Source organism: Lepisosteus oculatus, chromosome 5 (genome assembly GCF_040954835.1).
Source record: "Lepisosteus oculatus isolate fLepOcu1 chromosome 5, fLepOcu1.hap2, whole genome shotgun sequence".
NCBI classification, from domain to species: Eukaryota; Metazoa; Chordata; class Actinopteri; order Semionotiformes; family Lepisosteidae; genus Lepisosteus; species Lepisosteus oculatus.
In genome coordinates this window covers 12,504,175-12,521,932 of record NC_090700.1, presented here as the reverse complement: position 1 = coordinate 12,521,932, position 17,758 = coordinate 12,504,175, and the positions used below count along the sequence as shown (strand labels likewise).

Below are 17,758 nucleotides of genomic sequence, written 5' to 3'. Positions count from 1 at the left end.
ACGTATCATCATATGTGTTCTTTTTTTTACTGCATATTTTTATACCCAAGATCACTGTTAAAGATATATAAGCAAACAATGGTTTTCATTAAAAATAAAGACATGGTTGTATATACTTTGTTCTGTTTGAGATGTAAACATGTAAGAAATGAAATGAAAGATGTCACTGGTGGATGTTTTAAAATCTACATTGGTTATTGGTTATATTTAAATGATAGTTGTAGATCTTGTGTTTAAATCATAATGTCCAGCATTATTATTTTATTCTTGTAAGAAGGTAAAGTTTTTGCCTTTGTTCATTAGTAACATTAAGACATTTTGATGATTATTGTACAGTAGGTGGTCAGAAAATAGCCAGGAATGCCAGTCTGAACTTGCACAGATTTGTGTTTTTTCATCCACGTACTGTTTAAACTGGATTTGGACTTTGTTTAAGCTTAAAATGGATTTTAGCATTTCATCTGAATTGAATAGAAATATGTTTCCTATATTTTAATACATTTCTTGTCATTTTACTATCTTCTAGTCTAATCTGTTGGGAGTTTCCCAGTGCTTTTTCAGTGAGGACATTCTTAAAAAATGTCTATGTCCGTGTTCCTTTCCTGTTGCTGGATAGACATGCCATAGTTGTGCCTTTCATGTAATTGCACTTGAAAGAGGTTCAACAACTTTTAGGCATAGTGTGCTTAGTTCAGGCCCCATGTTACATTACTCTCATACTTGTGACTTCAGATTAACCATCATCTTGGTACACACACACATATATAATCTCTGTGCAGTTCTAAAAATATATGAGCCTAGAAACAAGAAAAATAACATTTCTGTTTTTTATGGTACAGTAATGCGTAGCAAAAGCACTATGAAGCTATTTTAATTACTCTGTGTTGCAGACGGAGCTGCATAATCTTTGGTTACATAATTACACGTGTGTAATTTTACAACAGAAGATTTTGTGCTGAACCAAAGTACACTCCCCTCACCCCCCACCAAACACTTATGTGCAAGCTCTAAACATATGCAATATGCAAGCTCTACACATATAAAGTGCCTTCAAGATTAATCTGTGTCCCTGGTGAAATAATAAAAACCAACATATACTTTACAGTAACGGTAAAATTAACAGGTTAAAAAATTTTGCACAGTAATCTTAATATCATTGCACAGAGCAAAATCATATTTGACTTAATAAAAACATACAGAAAACAGGATGGCACCTCTAAGTAGTTCTTTAAATAAAACTGGAAAAAACAGACCTGCAATAATTATTTGGAAGTGCACTAGAGGGCTCTAGAACTATATAGGCCTTTGAATGCTGACTGTTTCCCTGGGGTACAAAAGGAGGTAACACAAGCCAGACATTCAATAGTAGCACGCATAATCATGGCTAAAGTCAAATTTGGTTCATGTACACAGGGAACCATGGCAACAACCGTGTTCCCATTCTTTGTTCCCATGGGCAACAGCACACCCAAGAGCTGAATCTCAGCTGAGTGTGACTGCTGTTTGTTGTGCCCATGGTGGTTGGCACATTCTTTTCCTGGGTGCGATTGGATCCCTTTAGTGTGTACTGACAAGGTCCTATTTGTTTGTGCACTGTAAAGCAATGGTATAAACTACACAGTTTATAACATGGGCACATCCCTCAATTTAGGAAAGGGCTTTTATACTTGGAAATAATAAGAGATTGTGGTTTTCTCTGGGTGGATAAAAATGGCTTAGTAAGTTGTTCGGTATTTTGACATTGTGTTATGAACAGTACTGTGATTTTGGCCTATGGCTGTTGTCATTTTCTAACAACACACATTGTCCACACTGCTGATCATGTTTCTTTTGGTAGTCATGTTCTTTTCAGTCTGATCTGTCTCCTTTCCAAGGTGTGCTCCCGCAACTGTACAGAGCAATACAGAGCTAGCTAAAACCTTCATCTCAAGACTATTGAAAGACGTGCCACGCATATTCTCTCTTTGGCGTTAAAAAAGCTGCTGCGATTTTGTATCATTTTTAAAAAGATCAACATCTGTAAACTGCTGACATTTGAAGGTAAATGTCAGCACCATGCAAAAACAGGCTGGAACCATACTAAAAATACAACAAAGCAGAAAAACTGCTTTTTCTGGGGGAAATAAGTGCTGGTTTGGGATCTACTTTACCCACCTCTACAGATAGGTAAAAAAATAAAGTTCTTTGGATAAAAACATCAGCCAAATAAATTGGCAATTAACAATGGTGGTGAAATTTCCCTTGTGCATAAATTGGTGGTCTTTGCTATTGTTGTGAATCAGGTATCTTACTGCCTATTTTGCTTAGAGACCCTTATATTAGAAAGGGATTCTTCACGCCCCGAGGCTGGAATTTCCTGAAGATAAATATAGTTACAAATATAGAAACAAAAGTGAAGAACATGTCACATCTCCTGCCCTGCCTAGACAGGAAAATGAACGTTACAGCTCTGTACCTCGGCTTTGCCATTAAATGTCTTAATGTTAAACTGACATCTAACAGGTATCAACTAACCGAGCAATTCATTCCTTTATGAAATCAGCCCTGCTTACACTTTTTTCTGAGTGCGTTAGGGCAGTCAGTGTTAGGGATCTAGTTGAGAAATTTAGGTTTACTGTGTTAGGCTCTAGGAAATCACTGCAGTTGTATATAGTAGTTGTCAATATGAATTTGTGGCTTGTATCTCTATAGTTCAAAAATAAATGTTTGTCTTTTAAGTTATTTCTTTGTCGCCAGATTGTTCCCAGACCACTGGAGTTGTTAATTATTTAACTTTTATTAATTGCTTGAATTCAAGTTGGTGTCAGGCCTTCCTAATATTTCTCATTTTTTTCATTTCTTAGTTTTATAACAATAGCCCCTTTATTATAACACTATATTATTATGAGATGTTAGCATGGGTATTCAAATATACAGTAATTCTGGAAAGTGCTCTTTTGTTGTTCTTGGTGGTGTTTCAGTGCAACAGAATGTGTTGAGCTTCTTCTCTGACTAGATGTGTCCCTTCTTGTTGAATGAATGATGTTTGTTCTCTCTTCTTATTCAGCCAATCACCTGTGGATGACCCATCAGAGGTTGACAAAGTGCCAGACGTTCCTCCTAGAAACAAATTTTCCCAGCAGCCTGTTGTCCTGCCTCTCCCGCCACAGAGAAGACCCCCAAAGTTGCCTAACATTAGTGAGTACTCCACCTGGGACTTGCATCCTTTTCTTCCCAGAGCTCTCCTCACAACTTTTTCTACAAATTATAATACAATCCTTTATGTTTTGGCCTTTCTGCATTCCTGTGCAGTTAATCTTTCTTCTGATAATTTAATCAGTAAGCCGGCGTGTTGTTTGGCGTTTGGATGCAGGGATTTTGCTAGCAACCATGTAGGGAACTTCCTTTAAAACAGCTTAGCTCTAGCCTTCCTGTGTTTTGTCTTTCAAAAGTAGAGAGGGTCCACACTGATATAATATATACATAAAGCTTTTTTTTTTGTGTGATTTGTGTTACTTAGTCCTTCTTAACTAAATCCCAAATACCTATATGCAGCAAGTTGAAGTACGCAGCAATGTGGATCGTGACACCAAGATTAGAGTGGTATTAACAGCACCCGCATACTTTAAAGCACAGAGCTTACACTAAATATTGATTGAGATGTTTGTTGATCAAACACAAAGGCTGACCAAAAGTAACCATTGAATGTACAAGTTAAGATAAGATAAGATCACTTTATTAGCCATTTACAATTTCTTGCATTAGGATTTCGTCTTTTTGCATACCCCGGCTTACTCTCTATGAGACACACAGACAGACAAACAGGGAGAGAAGCTTGTGGTCAGAGCGCAGGGTCAGCCAGTGTACAGTGCCCCTGGAGCAGTTGGGGTTAAGGGCCTTGCTCAGGGGCCCAACGGAGTATGATTCCTCTATCAGCCGCAGGATTTGAACCGGCAACCTTCCAGCCACTGGCGCAGATCCTTAGCCACAGAGCCACCACTCCGCCCCCTTTTTTTTTTAAAGATAGACCGTTGAATAATCAAGTCAGAAAGCAGCAGCCTGGCTTTGGAAAACACCTGACATGGGTCTGCCTTGTTTTGGATTTCAAGATGTTAACAAAAAATTAGAAGGTATGGTGGCATTTGTAAGTCTGAAAATGTAGCACATGAGGAAGTGAAAGACACTCTTCTCTGCGAAACATGAAGCAATGCCATTGAACACACTCATAACTGGAGGGTTTTTAAAAACTGTTCTGTTTATTTTTCACAGTTCTGTACAAGTAAAAAAGCTTCGTTTTAGCAGAAACACATGGAGATTACAGGATGGCTGCATATGGTTCTTAGTGTGTTATGTCGCATTTTAAAGCTTTGACTTATTTTCCATTTGTTAAAGTAGCAATTACATGGTGGCTTTCAATTAGGTAATTGCGGTGGAATTATGCTGAAATTTTCCCTTACTCTTTCTTCAGGTCTGTGTCTGAAGGCAAATACTTGCTGCGTAAATGGCAAGCCATTGGGCTACTTCATAATTGTAAATGAATGTGTATCCAAGTTTGATTTACTAAATACCATATCAGCCTTTATGGGGTTCTTGTTTACCACAAACTATGGATAATGAAGTCTTTTAAGAAGCTGTAATGACAAATCTATTTTGGTGGTCTATTTTTATCATTTCTAACAATGCGGTAAACAAGTATAAATGCTGGAAAGATGTTAAAATTGCAGCTGATCTAGACTGGGAAGCAGTTCTTGCTTTATGGTCTTTGTTATTAAATTCTTGTCAGAACATTTTAAAACTCATACCAAAGCTTTACACATCTAAAATGCTTCCCTCTTCACACATTGGCAGTCATGAGAAGCTTGTAAACTGTGAAAATATACTGTAATGTGGTACTCGCATTGCAGAAAAGCAGTGAAACATTAGAAGGTGTGGTGGCATTTATAAGTCTGAAAGTGTAGCCCTTTAGGAAATGAAAGGCACTCTTCTTTGTTAAACATGCACCCATGCCCTTGAACAATACTCATAACTGGATTTTTTTTTATAACTGTTCTGTTTATTTTTCACAGTTCTGTTCAAGTCAAAAAGCTTCCTTTGAGCAGCAGTTATCTGTCACCCAGCTGTTTCTTCACTCATTATATTTTAGCATGCTGTACCTACTTACTGATACTTGTTGCAGAGAGAGAAAATTGAGAAATTCGATGTATTTATTACAAGGAGCGATTTCTCTTTACGTCTGTACAATTTAGGAAATTCAGGCTCATGAAAGCTGTTTGAAGGCCTTTTCTGGTTCCACCTGTTGTTTCCAGAAGGAGATTTGCAGCTCGCTTTTTGTGGTGGCAGGTTTTCTGCTCATCTTTCGTTTTGACACGCTTTGGGTCTGCGGGCATTATTTCCCCGGCATAGCTTTCATTCATGCTGCTGGCCCAGAGATAATAGAACAAGATATATCCAGACTCAAAATGAGCTCTCTGGAAGTGAAATGCAGCTTGAGGTTAAAAATAAAATGTTTGTAGCAGGCAGTCAGAATGGAGTGAAGTAATATATTGATGGACCTGCATTACAGATGTGTACTGTACCTTCAAGGGGTGTAACTGCAATTATACTCACCTTCACACATGCAAGAAGACAGGCAAGGTGGATGCTGGAACACTGCCTGAGGGCTTGATAATATGACCTTCACTGAACTTGCAAAAGCTTTAGTGGAATGGTTGCTTCATATCCCACCTGATGCTGATCAGTAATATACCAGGCTGTGTTTCTCTAATAACATTTGCACTGTGCCAAAAGCAGATAAGCTCTGTGCATAATACAGCAATGTCTTTGCCAGGAGATAAAGTTGGAAATAAGAAGGAGTGCCATTTTAAAAGCAGGACAATTAAAAGAGGGGCAGATATAAACCCTGGGAAAAATATGGAAAGATGTAAGGGAAGAAGCAAGTGTACTGTATATCATTATAACATACCCAACCTTTACCTGCAGGCCTTTCTCACAACCTTGGCGCCAAGTTTGCAATCGTGTAATACAGTATCAGCTCAATGTGCCTTACAAACTAAAAGGAGAAGCCCGGACGCTATAGGCTCAGCAACATGTACTCCAGATGAACTACCTTGAGTGTCCTGCAGTTTCCTGCTCCTGCTTCTGCCTTCTATGTAGCTGGCTGTTTTATTCCTTGAAAGATTCTTCCACATACCTTACATGTGGATTTTGTACTAAAACTAATATGTAAAGTACATATAATGGACAATAATGTGCTCTTTGTGTATAACATCTGAAGAGCGTCTGATTCTTCCACTCATTCCACTTCAAGAACCTGATCAGTGAAATCAAGATCCTTAGTGTGGGCTTGGCATGTATTGGGATTTCATCTTTCCAACTGTGATCATTGCTGTTTTTCTTATGTTAATTAAAACACATCGGCCCTTTAGTGTTCATGATTACGAGTGGAATGCATTGCTCTGTAGACTGATTATTTTAATCATCATCTTGGAAAACATACAGTGTGCCCATAATGAACACTGACAATTGTTCAGTGCCAGTTGTTTTATAGTTGTCTTTTATAATTGAAGAAAATATAGCTCAAATTCAAAGTTGGCATAAGAACCTAAGAAAGGTTACAAACAAGAGAAGACCATCCAGTCTAGTAGATTGCTAGTGGCTGACTGATTTGAGGAACTCATCCATTTTTAATTAAAGAAGCCAGTGTGTCAGCTTTGGTTTAACAACATGGCTGGGTGTTCCAGAGGCTTAGAAATCTTTGTTTAAAAGTACCTTCTGTTCTCGGTATCAATAAGTCCCCTTAGTTTACACTTGTGTCCTGTGCTTCACTGTGTGCAGAAGTCCGTTGGGTCAGAATTATCAATGACTTTAAAGATTTTAAATACTTGAAGTATCCATACTCAAGTCTCTCTGTTAAAGACTATAACGATTCAGTTATTTAGTAGGTTGGAGTCGGATTTTTTTGTTAAACTTAGGATTGTATGTGATCACTCTTTTCTGGGCTTATTCCAGAGCAGTTAATAATGTGTCACAGCATTTTAACATGCAATCCCTTGATTTACATTCAAACACTTTTTGGTATATATCCAAGCAATGTTTTCCTTTTTCATTTCTTCCCCACATTGTCTAAGAGATAGAAGTGGTATTAGAAGTTTAGTTTTGGTGCTGTGTGTAATACAATTCATTTTAATGTTAAATCTGCCATTTATTTTCTCAGTATTGCATTTTATCAGCTTCTTCAGTGTTTACAAATCATCCTATTTTGATAGTCTGTGACCTTAACTAGTTCAAAATTAGTTGAAATTAAGGAAATCAGTGGTTTAAAAATTGATTAGTATATACAATAATTAAAGTAAATAACCTAAAAAACGTGAGTTGTAGAAATTACAGCAGTGATTTCTTTTCTTTTCAGGCTCTCTCTCCACAGACAGCTCTGAGGACTATGAAGATCCAGATATACAGAACCCTTACCTGTGTGACCCCATAGACATGACAGATAAGGTCAGTCTCAGAGGCCCTACCATTTGCAACACACAGTAGAGTTCCCATAAACTCCTATGCAGCACAGATCAAGCAAATAATTATGAAAATGTGAGCTCTTACTTTCAGTATATTCGTTAATATATTCTACATTTTCAGTGTATTACTTTTCAGCATATCAGTCGCCAAAAATCCCCCCATCATTTGTCAATAGTATTAAAGTTCTATGTCTTAATGACTCTGGAAGTGAAGTATGAATTGCAAAACTGTAATCAAATATGCATTCAGTTCTTACATTTCAAGTAAGCCTAATAGAAAAGTTTAGGTTTACGTATATGACAGAGGAAGATTGTTGGTTTTAATATCGTGTTCTAAATCAGTTGTCTTGTGAAATGAGAAATGTTTTCTCTCATATGATTGGCTGCCCTCTTGTTCAATAGGAGGAGCGTCTGGCTGTGCCTAGGTTAGAGAAGAGGCGATTCAACAGCCTGTGCAGTGATGATGAACAACTGGATGAAGAGGACAGCTATGAAACCATCCTGCAAGAGTTGGTTTCTTTTTGTCAGCCTTTTTTATCTTGTGTGCAGTCTTAAAGCATTTTTGTAGAGGTTGTTCGATGGTTATTTTTTAGGGCATTTAATATGTATTGAATGTGAAATGAGGTACTGTACCTTCTGCAGTACACTTTCTCAGGCTTTAGATCATGTGATTTCAGAGATTTCTCCTTTTAAAATCTGCATACAAGCAGTCTATACATTGTGCAAGAAGCTTAGAATATTTGTATCACACTTTGATCTGCCCCATGGGATATGGGCAGGCCAAGCTTTTCCCCACTGCAGTGTAACTACATTAAGATCTAAAGCGACTCTTATTAGGTTACTGAATAGTTATGTTCCACTTAGGTCTTATAGTAAGCATCATATTTTTAGGCTGCAAGCACCAGCTGTTTTTCTTGGTGGTTCTCTGTGACTTTAAAAGCTGAAAGTGAAAGATGCCGAGCTATGCCTGAGCTTCCTTTAGGGGTCAGTCAGTGGCCAGTGTGAGTACAAAGTCTTGTTCTGACATGTCCTTTTGCACCTGTTTTCTTTCCTATGGCTAGCAGGGTGTGCCTGCAGGACTATGGGCTGAGCACCCTCAAGGAAACTCGTCACCCTCCACCGATGGGGAGGCGACCATCAGCAGGGGTCAAAGACGGAAACGATATGTCCCAGCTTACTCCAGTCATCAAAATGGGCTGGCTGGACAAAAACCCTCCACAGGGGTACACTTCTTCCCATTTCTTTTCAGTCTGCCAGGCAGAGGATGCCTTTTATAATATTTTCCATCATTTTAAGATCTTTTAATGAGCAAATCTGGAGCATAATCTCTTGAGCCTTGATTACAGTCTCTCACTCTGGCATATGTACCAAGTGGAAAAATCTAAGAATATTAAGAGAAACAATAGAAGTTGTTTTTTAATTTGGGCATTGTAACAGTGAACCCATATAAGCAGAAATGATCTGATACTTTATTTCTGCACAAAAGATAAACTTCTTAAAGCTAACTGCATTAGAAAATAAAAATGGACTAGCTTCCTCTTTGAAATGTTAAGCATGTTTTATCAAATTGTCTTAATAAAGGCAATATCTGTGAAATGATCCATCATACTTAGTAGGGAAGTTTAATCACGTTTAATTTACGTTAAATTGCAAATGTTATTTGATTTTGCCATGGAATTTTGATTTTCGTTGTGCAAGGTTTTAAACTAAAATGTATGTAACCACCACTTAATTTTGCTCAGTCTTCAGTGTGCTTCTGTGTTGACTAACAGTTGCTTGTTGAGTGATATTATAGACACAGTTATGGTTATTTTATTTTGTCTCATAATCTGCAAAGTGGGGTGAGTGGTGGTGTTTTTTGAGAAAATACTCAAGAAAAATAAATATAATCACCATAATTATTTTAGGGTCATTAATCATTATGTAATAAGGGCATGGCTTCCTTTTTCATTGAGCTGTATTGCGATAGAATGTCTGTGGGTTTGTTGGAGAAGTAGAGTGATACTTAAATGTTTTTTTAATGGCAAAGAGTTCAAGGAGCGCAGCAGATTCAATTAGGCACCATTTAGTTAGTGTAGCATCGCAATGAATCCACTTTGAATAGCTCCCCCAGCCAGCTGTTGTGTTTGTGAGGTTTTGGCTTTTCTTCACATGCTTGTTTAGTGGTTTTTCTGACACGTCACGGGCCTACCATGCCTGAGAATGTGACAGCAATGAACAGCTAAACTTGGGGCCGAAAAGCAAGAATGTTAATTGTTTACAGATAAACAGGGCTCACTTGTGGTTTACAGCTTGGAGAAGGAAGGGACTCGGTGTACAGTGTTCATGCTTCTGATATAAATGATTAATGAAATACAAGTGTCAGTAGGCATACAGTATGTTTTGCAAATGAAAGCCAAGCACTTGTAGTTAGGCATGCCTCATATAGGGCCCAGTAGGTTTTCTTTCTTTTTTTTTACCTCTGCCTCTTTGTCTTACCCTTTTAGTCTATTTTGTGCAGTAGGGCTTTTTGATGAAGTATTTGAGGGCGGCAGCGTCAAGTCAAATATACATCATCCTAGCATTTCTTAATTTAGTTTTGGTCTCTCAAATTTGTCATGTTGTGTGGAGATTTTGAAATGAGGTATTAATATACTCGATTCTTTCTGGTTTCTCTACAGCTCATTAATCTACCAGAAGCGCTGGGTGAAGCTCGATGCTGATTACTTGAGGTACTTCGACAGCGATAAGGTGTGGTTTTAGTCTGCTTGGTTTTTGTTCTGCTGCTGCAGTTTAATCTATTTCTGTTTGACGTAAGCGAACTGCATGTAGTGAGTTATACAACAGGCTTTATTTAGTCTTACCTGCTATATTCATGATGTGGAAGAAACTTCTGTCTTGTCTTAATCTTTTCTTGCACTCCCTCCCTCACTTTTTAATTCCCTTTAAGGCTGTGAAGGGCAATGTGGCACAAAAGACCCTTTGAGCTGTATCAGAGTCATTGCAAAAGAAACAAAGTTGCTGAACTGACACGTTTTTCAGCCTTTGTAGATTAAGTTATTTAATCAGTAAGTGAAACTTGCTTTTTGAAGTACCAGTGTTTAGTCTAGTGGTTCCCAGTCCTGGTGACCCACACATTAGTGGGTTTTTGTTCTGAGCCCTCAGTTACAGAATGCAATCAGACCCTTCACTGGCTTCATAATAAGTAGATTAATTTGAACTGTTTTTCCCAACTCTTAAACATGTTAGAGCTTTAGCCATTGAATTTTGTAGGTTTTGAAAGCCCTAGACTAGGATTGGGAACCATTAGTTTAGTCCATCGTCTAAGAACACTAAGAACACTTACTCTTGTCAGAACGTTATTGTAGTCGGCAACTTTTTTTACTTGCAGGACATGTATTCGAAGAGAATCATACCAACAGCGTCCATTACCCACATTGCCAATGTTGGGGACCAGAAGTTTGAGGTGGTCACGCACAACAGGACCTTTGTGTTCAGGGCTGAGAGTGACTGTGAGTAGTGACTAGATTAGATCTCCGTGTGCTAAGAACACCGACCCCTGAGGCAATAGGTGACCCTGCTGCTTGAGGACCAGTATTTCAAGTTGTAAAACCACACAGTTAATAAGAGCTGCTGAAACAGAGAGCCAAGATGAATCACAGGAAAAAAGGGAGGTGTGGAGCAATAGTTTTCATGGGTGAGGTCTGTGGCTGAGAACTTAAAAAGCTTTGTAAGTAAACAATACCAATTTGCTCCAGATTCACTATCTGAAATATACCTATAAACACAAGAAGAAAGAGGAAATTTAACACGTAGCCCACTGGAATTAAACATTAAATAGTTCAGTTTTTGTGAGTTTTATTTTATAACTCAAGCCTGTCTTATTCATGAGATGTGGTAGATGTTGTTTAAGGGTATGGTGAGTAATTACAGCTGAGGAAATGTATGTTTTCAATGTATAATTGTCAATTTTAAAAAGATGTCCATTCAACTTCATGATGCAATAAGATATAACTTAATTGTCCTCCCAAAAGGGTGAGAATTTCTATTTGGCATCACCATACTAAACATAAATACACATGAAAACAAACAACAGTTCAGGACATGCAACAATACATACCGTATACACAGATCTGGCTCTACCAATATTAAACTACAATTTCACATAATCTGAAGGATTTCTTGTATATGTTTCTGTTGGCCACAGGCATTCTGTAGTAGCAAGGTAGCAGTTGGAAATGGCAAGGAGGGTGGGAGGGGTCATTGAAGATCAGCTGAGCTACCTTTTGAACTGCATTATAATACAGCTCTTAAACCTGAGTTTTTTGGTCAGACAGCTATTTTATTTGCAATATTAACATTTTTGGCCAGATACGTTTTACTCTTAATTCTCAGGCTACCACAACACACCATGATTCCAGAAATAAGGATACTTACAACATTTTTTCTCTCACCCCAAACCCTTTCAGTTTGCTGATCAAACCATACACTGACTAAAAATGCAGTTGGTATTCTGTTGCTGTTCCTAAGTATTTGAAACACTGAAGTTCCTCCACAAGTTGAATAATAAGGGAGAAAGGTTGAAACTCTATTGTATTACTGTCACAAGTAGCCAGTTCTTTTGTTCTATCAACATTAATATAAAGCATGCTTGACTACCACCAACTTTCCAGTTTACTTACCTGTTCAAAATAATTATCCACCCCTATCCCCAGTAAACAATCCGACTAGGGCCATACTGTATCTATTCATATAGAGGGACAGCATTAACAGCATATTACTGTAATAACTGACATTTTAAGTGAAAGTAATTTTCCATATGACACTATTGTAAATAACAAATACCTTAGTAAAACCTACTGTATAATGAAACTGCAGTGAATACATTAGACATGAGAGGCTTATATGGTAGTGGAGAGCTACACCTATTATACTGTCTAATACATTTTTACATGGACAGAATATAGAATACATACTTAATCACATGCCTCTGATCATTTGTAGGAAACTTTTCTCTGTGAAATCTGAAAATCACAAGTTTCTGAAGGGAAGAGAGGCAATAAACTTGCCCCATTCATGGGGACGTCAGAAGGCAGGGAAACCTGCAGCCTTACTGATGGAGGGGAAAAACCATGTGGGCATAATTATAATGGTCAGTGAGGCCAAATGTGTCTTAGTGGGGCAGAAGGATATTATACCAACGTAGAGAGGGCATGTGGAAAACACACAGACAAGCACCATGGGCTGCAATCAAACCCAGGACTCTGGAGCTCAGATACTCTATTCCACTCTGTTGCTTCCAAGCAAAATACCAATATATTTATATTGCATCAGTCCTGGTTAAAGAAAACCCCTGTGTCCGTTATCCCAGAAAGCTATCTTGACATCACTGTTGCCAAGAGAAAGACAAATATGTTGCTGGTACCGACCTACTTATATTGTTACAGTTGAACACTGCCTACTGTGTTGTCATTTATAAATTAAAAAAAAAAACATTTTAAGGTTTTTACTGACTTTCATGTTAGTCGTATAGGAATGGAACAGTCTCTGACCCTTCTCTTATTGTTTTGCTTTGTTAACCATTCCATAATGTGTCTCAAGGAGAAAGTTTTAATTGATCTGAATGTACATATTTGGAGTGTTCTACAGTATATTCTGTTATCTCACATCTGGCCTCATGACTCATGTCTGGCCTCATGTACATGAACACTTTGCCATAGTCGAAAATAGAGCAGTGTTGGTAGCTGGTATTTAGTAATAGTACCTTTCTAGTCATAGACTACAAGTACATCAGCAAAGAGGAATATTATGCCACATTTTGTCAAGCAGTAGCTTGTGTTTAAAGGTTTTATTGTCACATGAAGTAAGACATAGAATGACTGACAACCACAAATTCAATTATACATTACGGTCACTGTCACAAGTGAAGTAAAACATTAAAAAACCTCTGCATGTTTTTCAGCATTATGATTCCAAACTGGCCTTGGTAGTTGAAGAGAGCATTGTTAACCTTTGTGGCTGTAGTGACCGGTCCAGGCTATATACTGTACAGTATCTTGGTACAGCTGGGCATTGAGACTCACAGGAATAACCAAGAATTTCTCTCTGGGTCTTTAACTCTGTTCTCCTGCTCAAAACGGGTACGAGCTGGTCTGTGGGATCAAAGGACACCCAGGGTCTGATTTATGAAGGTCCATCAATGAATGGAGACCATAATTATACTGTAACTGGGCATTTCAAATTTGGGAGCAAATCAGGGAAAAAATAAATTGTGCACTCTTAATGGGGAAAAAAATACTACTTGGCTCAATCAAAACAATCCTGTGTTTTGCAGTGGAACGGAAGGAGTGGGTGACAGTGCTGCAGGAGACAATTAGGGACCAAAGGGCGACCAACAAGGATCTGTCCTCCAGCCCCCCTGCCGAGATGGAGAGTTATCTGGAGCTGAGAGGCCTGCGCTCCAAGCTCTACGTGGTTGTCTCTGGGGAAAAAGTGTTTCTCTACAAGAATATGGATGTGAGCTTCTGTTATTACTGTTTTTCCTTACCAAATATAGTGCTTCCTTGTTCGGCAATTTGTGCATTCTCATTTAGTGATTTTCTGATGTTTCACTGTCTGGTATGCATGTGTTTTTAGAGAAGATCCAACTGTTATAAAGGCCTACGTTGAATCTGCAAAATGTTCTGGAGTGTGTGGTTTTCACTTTGACCACTGTGCACAGCCCAGGCTTACTTAAGAATATACAGTAGATTGCAAGTTGATCTCATTGATGGTAGGAGTGTTGGATTTGTCACTATTTGGACTACAACTGCTGAGGTTGCTGGATTTGCTGGACTTGGTATCCTTGCAGCTGTGACCCCTGGGATCTGCTGTGCTTACTCGCCTATAGCTACTGTGGGACTTTACAAATGCTCTGACAGATGGATATTTCAGAGAAACCATGCAACATCCTTCTTTTCATTGCTGCTGTACAGATTGTAGAAACAAAGCTGCATTATTGTCAAATTAGAGGAAGTTAAAAAATCAAACAAATGTGCACACAGGAGAGGATCTTGGCAAACTGCAAGTTTATTTTTATAACTGGAGGGTTTAGTGCAGGAATGAGAGCACATGAATATTCGCCATCATGGATCGGATACCACTCCATCGCAATGCCAATGACACTGATCCGAGTGTCCACATTCTACACAATCAGAATCCTGTAGCTGGAATCAAGTCCAGGAGATTCCCAGAGCAAAGATGAGAACTGGCAGGGAAAAGTGGCACTACTGTTGTCTCATCTGTAATCTTAAAACATTGTATTCAAGAGATTCAAGTCCTCTCTAATTTTACTTTGTCTAAATTAAATACATATGTATCTGTTTTCCCTGTATACTCCTGGGAAAGTATACAGTAAAAGTGACTATATATTTATAGTTGGAATCTGCAATATGTTACTGGCTTTAAGAATTGCCTGCAAAAGGTATCACACGTTCCAGTCCCGATTTGCTTGTTTTCCACAGTCTGGTTGCTTCAGAGTTCATTTCCATCTCCAGGGTTCAATTTAAATAACATCCTGCCCAGCGGTTCAGCACATCTGCTCCTCCCTGTAGCCCCCATGAACCAACAGCACGTACTGCTGGCTGGCTACTCCCTGGACATCAGGAATAGAGAGCTTTTTGTAATGCATCTCAGATACGCCTTAGTATGCTGTATGTTTCTGACACTGTTATTCTTGATTGTTGTTGTTTCTCCTGTATTGACATTTACTGTATCTTAGGAATAATTTACAGAATTCTAAAGAAGCTAAAAAACTGAAGTGAGTGAGTTCTAGCAAGCAGGATTTAGACTCTTACTGTTGACAGGCTGAGACTGCAAACAGCTTTTGAATGGGTAGTTAAAGGGATTTTTAAAAAGGCATATTCTTTTCATCATTATATCACACCAGAAAAAACATCTCTAAAATGCAGAAATCAAAGGAGTGCACAAAAATAACATTTTATATCAGTGCATCTTCAGCTGAATCATGTGTGTACTATAAAACGTGCGTATTTTGAATGGAAGCTTGTCTTATGCTTAAAAGCCAGTTATTATGAAAACCTTGCTAATGCTCCCAACATTATCAGATATTGTCCAGACACATACCCTTTTGTGTTATCAGAACAGAATCTGTGCTCTCAGAAAATAGAGTTTGTAGTACCAACCGGAAGACAGACACTGCTCTGACAGATTATGCTCAGACTCTCAAGAGTGAGACCAAGAATGGGGGCAGCTGGTACACATGACTAAGGGACCACCTCCTTTTCTCCCGGTTAAATTAATCCCAATGATTTAAATAGCACTTTTATGAATGCTGGTCTAGTCCCTTTAATCCTGGGTTAATGAGTTGCACTGCCTGAATTAGAATGTGCAGTTCCTGGGCTATAGGACACATCCCACACAATATGAGTTGATGTTCACCACACTAGCAACTTAGATGCTGTAAAGAAAAAAAACAGACACAATTGGTCTCTTTGTTAGAAAAGTCAGCTGTTGTTTTATTTTTTATTCATAATCTAAGTATATTGCTTTCTGTTTGAAAGTCTTTTCATTCTTTCTGTGCCAGGATTATAAATTGGGCATTGGGATCACATCCATAGACATGAATGTGGGTAACGTGAAAGACACTGACAGAAGATCCTTTGATCTCACTACACCTTACAGGATTTTCAGGTGAGACCTCCACTGGGCGAATATTCCAGACATTTCAGAAGGTAAAAGCATGAAAATAATCCAAAACGGCAACTCGGTTGCATTTTCTATGCTGGCTCAAAGTACTTGAGCATTGAATTTATTAGAACAATACATGTTTAAACTGAGTTTATGGTGGGAATTCAGTGAAATGGCTCTGTGAATTATTGACCTGAAACTGGAAATTGTGCTATAAAATAGTATAACTGGTAACACCAGGACACAATCAGTTCATTGATAACTGTGTTTGGTTGCTGAGGGATTTCAGTTCTTTTACTGGGATGGGGAAGAGCACATAGATCATCCAGATTTATTAGACCACCCATTCATGAAGAGTGCCGGTTCCACCATCCTCTGACCTCATCACGTGTAGGATGAATTGGACAAGATGCTCCGGATATTCAGTTGGCCAATACCTTGTATCTTGGTAATGAACATCTGTTTGTTCTCAAGTGAAGAATAGGGAAGTGTTCTCACTGTGTAACTCACTGTGCAGCTGTTACAGAGCAATATCTGGCCGTCTTTAGAGTTTTTGTTTTTGTGTGCTTATTAGTGACTTTCAGAAGCTGAAATACTGTATACATATTTCTGTGCCATATGATTTTTTTTTCAGTTGACAGTTAGGAAATGTGACATTTTTGTACCTCGAGGTAATTTAATGTAACCAAAGATGAATGATAAACATGTATGCGTCTTGGGTAATGTTGTAGGTACTTCCACAGTACTGGAGGTTGTCGGGGACAAGTTTGTGTAACAGGGCCCCTTGCCTTGTAGTTCACGTTAGTGAGACTCCCGTCTCCTTGCAGCTTCGTGGCAGAGTCGGATGTGCAGAAGGAAGAGTGGGTGGAGGCGATGCAGAACTCCATCGGGGAAGCCCTCTCCAACTATGAGGTGGCCAAGAAAATCTGGGCAGAGGAGTCCAACGGGTTCTGCGCAGACTGCGGGGCCGCCAAACCCGAATGGGCCGCAATTAACCTCTGCGTGGTGTTCTGCAAGCGCTGTGCAGGTAGGGCCCCCTCTGCCAGGGTGGTTGGTGCTGCTGCTGCTGCTGCTGATTAAGGTTAAAAACAACCCTATTGCTTGTTTTTTTTTTTACTTGTGCTGTATTGATTCTGAAATGATTTACCTTCTCTTGAAATTCAGAAGTGTTTCCTAGAAAGTTTATTTTGCTCTTATTCTGGCTAGGAATTCTGGGTGTGCAGAAAAACATGTAGAAATATTATTATTGTACTTTCTACGAATTTAGAGTACTAAATAAAGGAGCCTGCCACCCAGTGCTGTGATGTAAATCAGTGTTCTTGAAGGAACGTTTTCTTGTTTGCAGGTGAGCACAGAGGACTTGGCCCAAGCATATCTAAAGTGCGAAGTCTAAAGATGGACAAAAAAGTATGGATCGATGACCTAATTAAGGTGGGTAGGCCTAAGATGTGTACGGCAGTTGTATAAACAGTTGCTGTCTCTTGTGTTGACCTCAAAGAATCTAACTTGTGTGAAGAAGTCAGTAAATGCAAAGAAATAAGGTACCAGCATTGTACATACAGTGCCCTTCAAAAATATTGGGGCAGCAAAGTTAAATC

The 17,758-nt window shown here is 38.6% G+C and overlaps 1 protein-coding gene across 7 annotated transcripts in view; it reads left to right on the top strand.

Moving 5' to 3' along the window:
- Positions 1-17,758, top strand: part of LOC102690463 (arf-GAP with Rho-GAP domain, ANK repeat and PH domain-containing protein 1) — an 80,274-nt gene that overhangs the window by 27,662 nt on the left and 34,854 nt on the right. For 6 of the 7 annotated variants that reach the window (XM_015341577.2, XM_015341576.2, XM_069190118.1 and 3 more), the window contains 10 exons: positions 3,047-3,177; positions 7,388-7,476; positions 7,896-8,002; positions 8,555-8,716; positions 10,154-10,223; positions 10,864-10,984; positions 13,807-13,988; positions 16,057-16,163; positions 16,988-17,187; positions 17,506-17,591. In XM_015341577.2, the coding sequence (XP_015197063.2) occupies positions 3,047-3,177; positions 7,388-7,476; positions 7,896-8,002; positions 8,555-8,716; positions 10,154-10,223; positions 10,864-10,984; positions 13,807-13,988; positions 16,057-16,163; positions 16,988-17,187; positions 17,506-17,591 (1,255 nt within the window). The remainder of the gene's footprint in view (positions 1-3,046; positions 3,178-7,387; positions 7,477-7,895; positions 8,003-8,554; positions 8,717-10,153; positions 10,224-10,863; positions 10,985-13,806; positions 13,989-16,056; positions 16,164-16,987; positions 17,188-17,505; positions 17,592-17,758) is intronic. The other variant, XM_069190117.1, reaches the window with a different exon arrangement.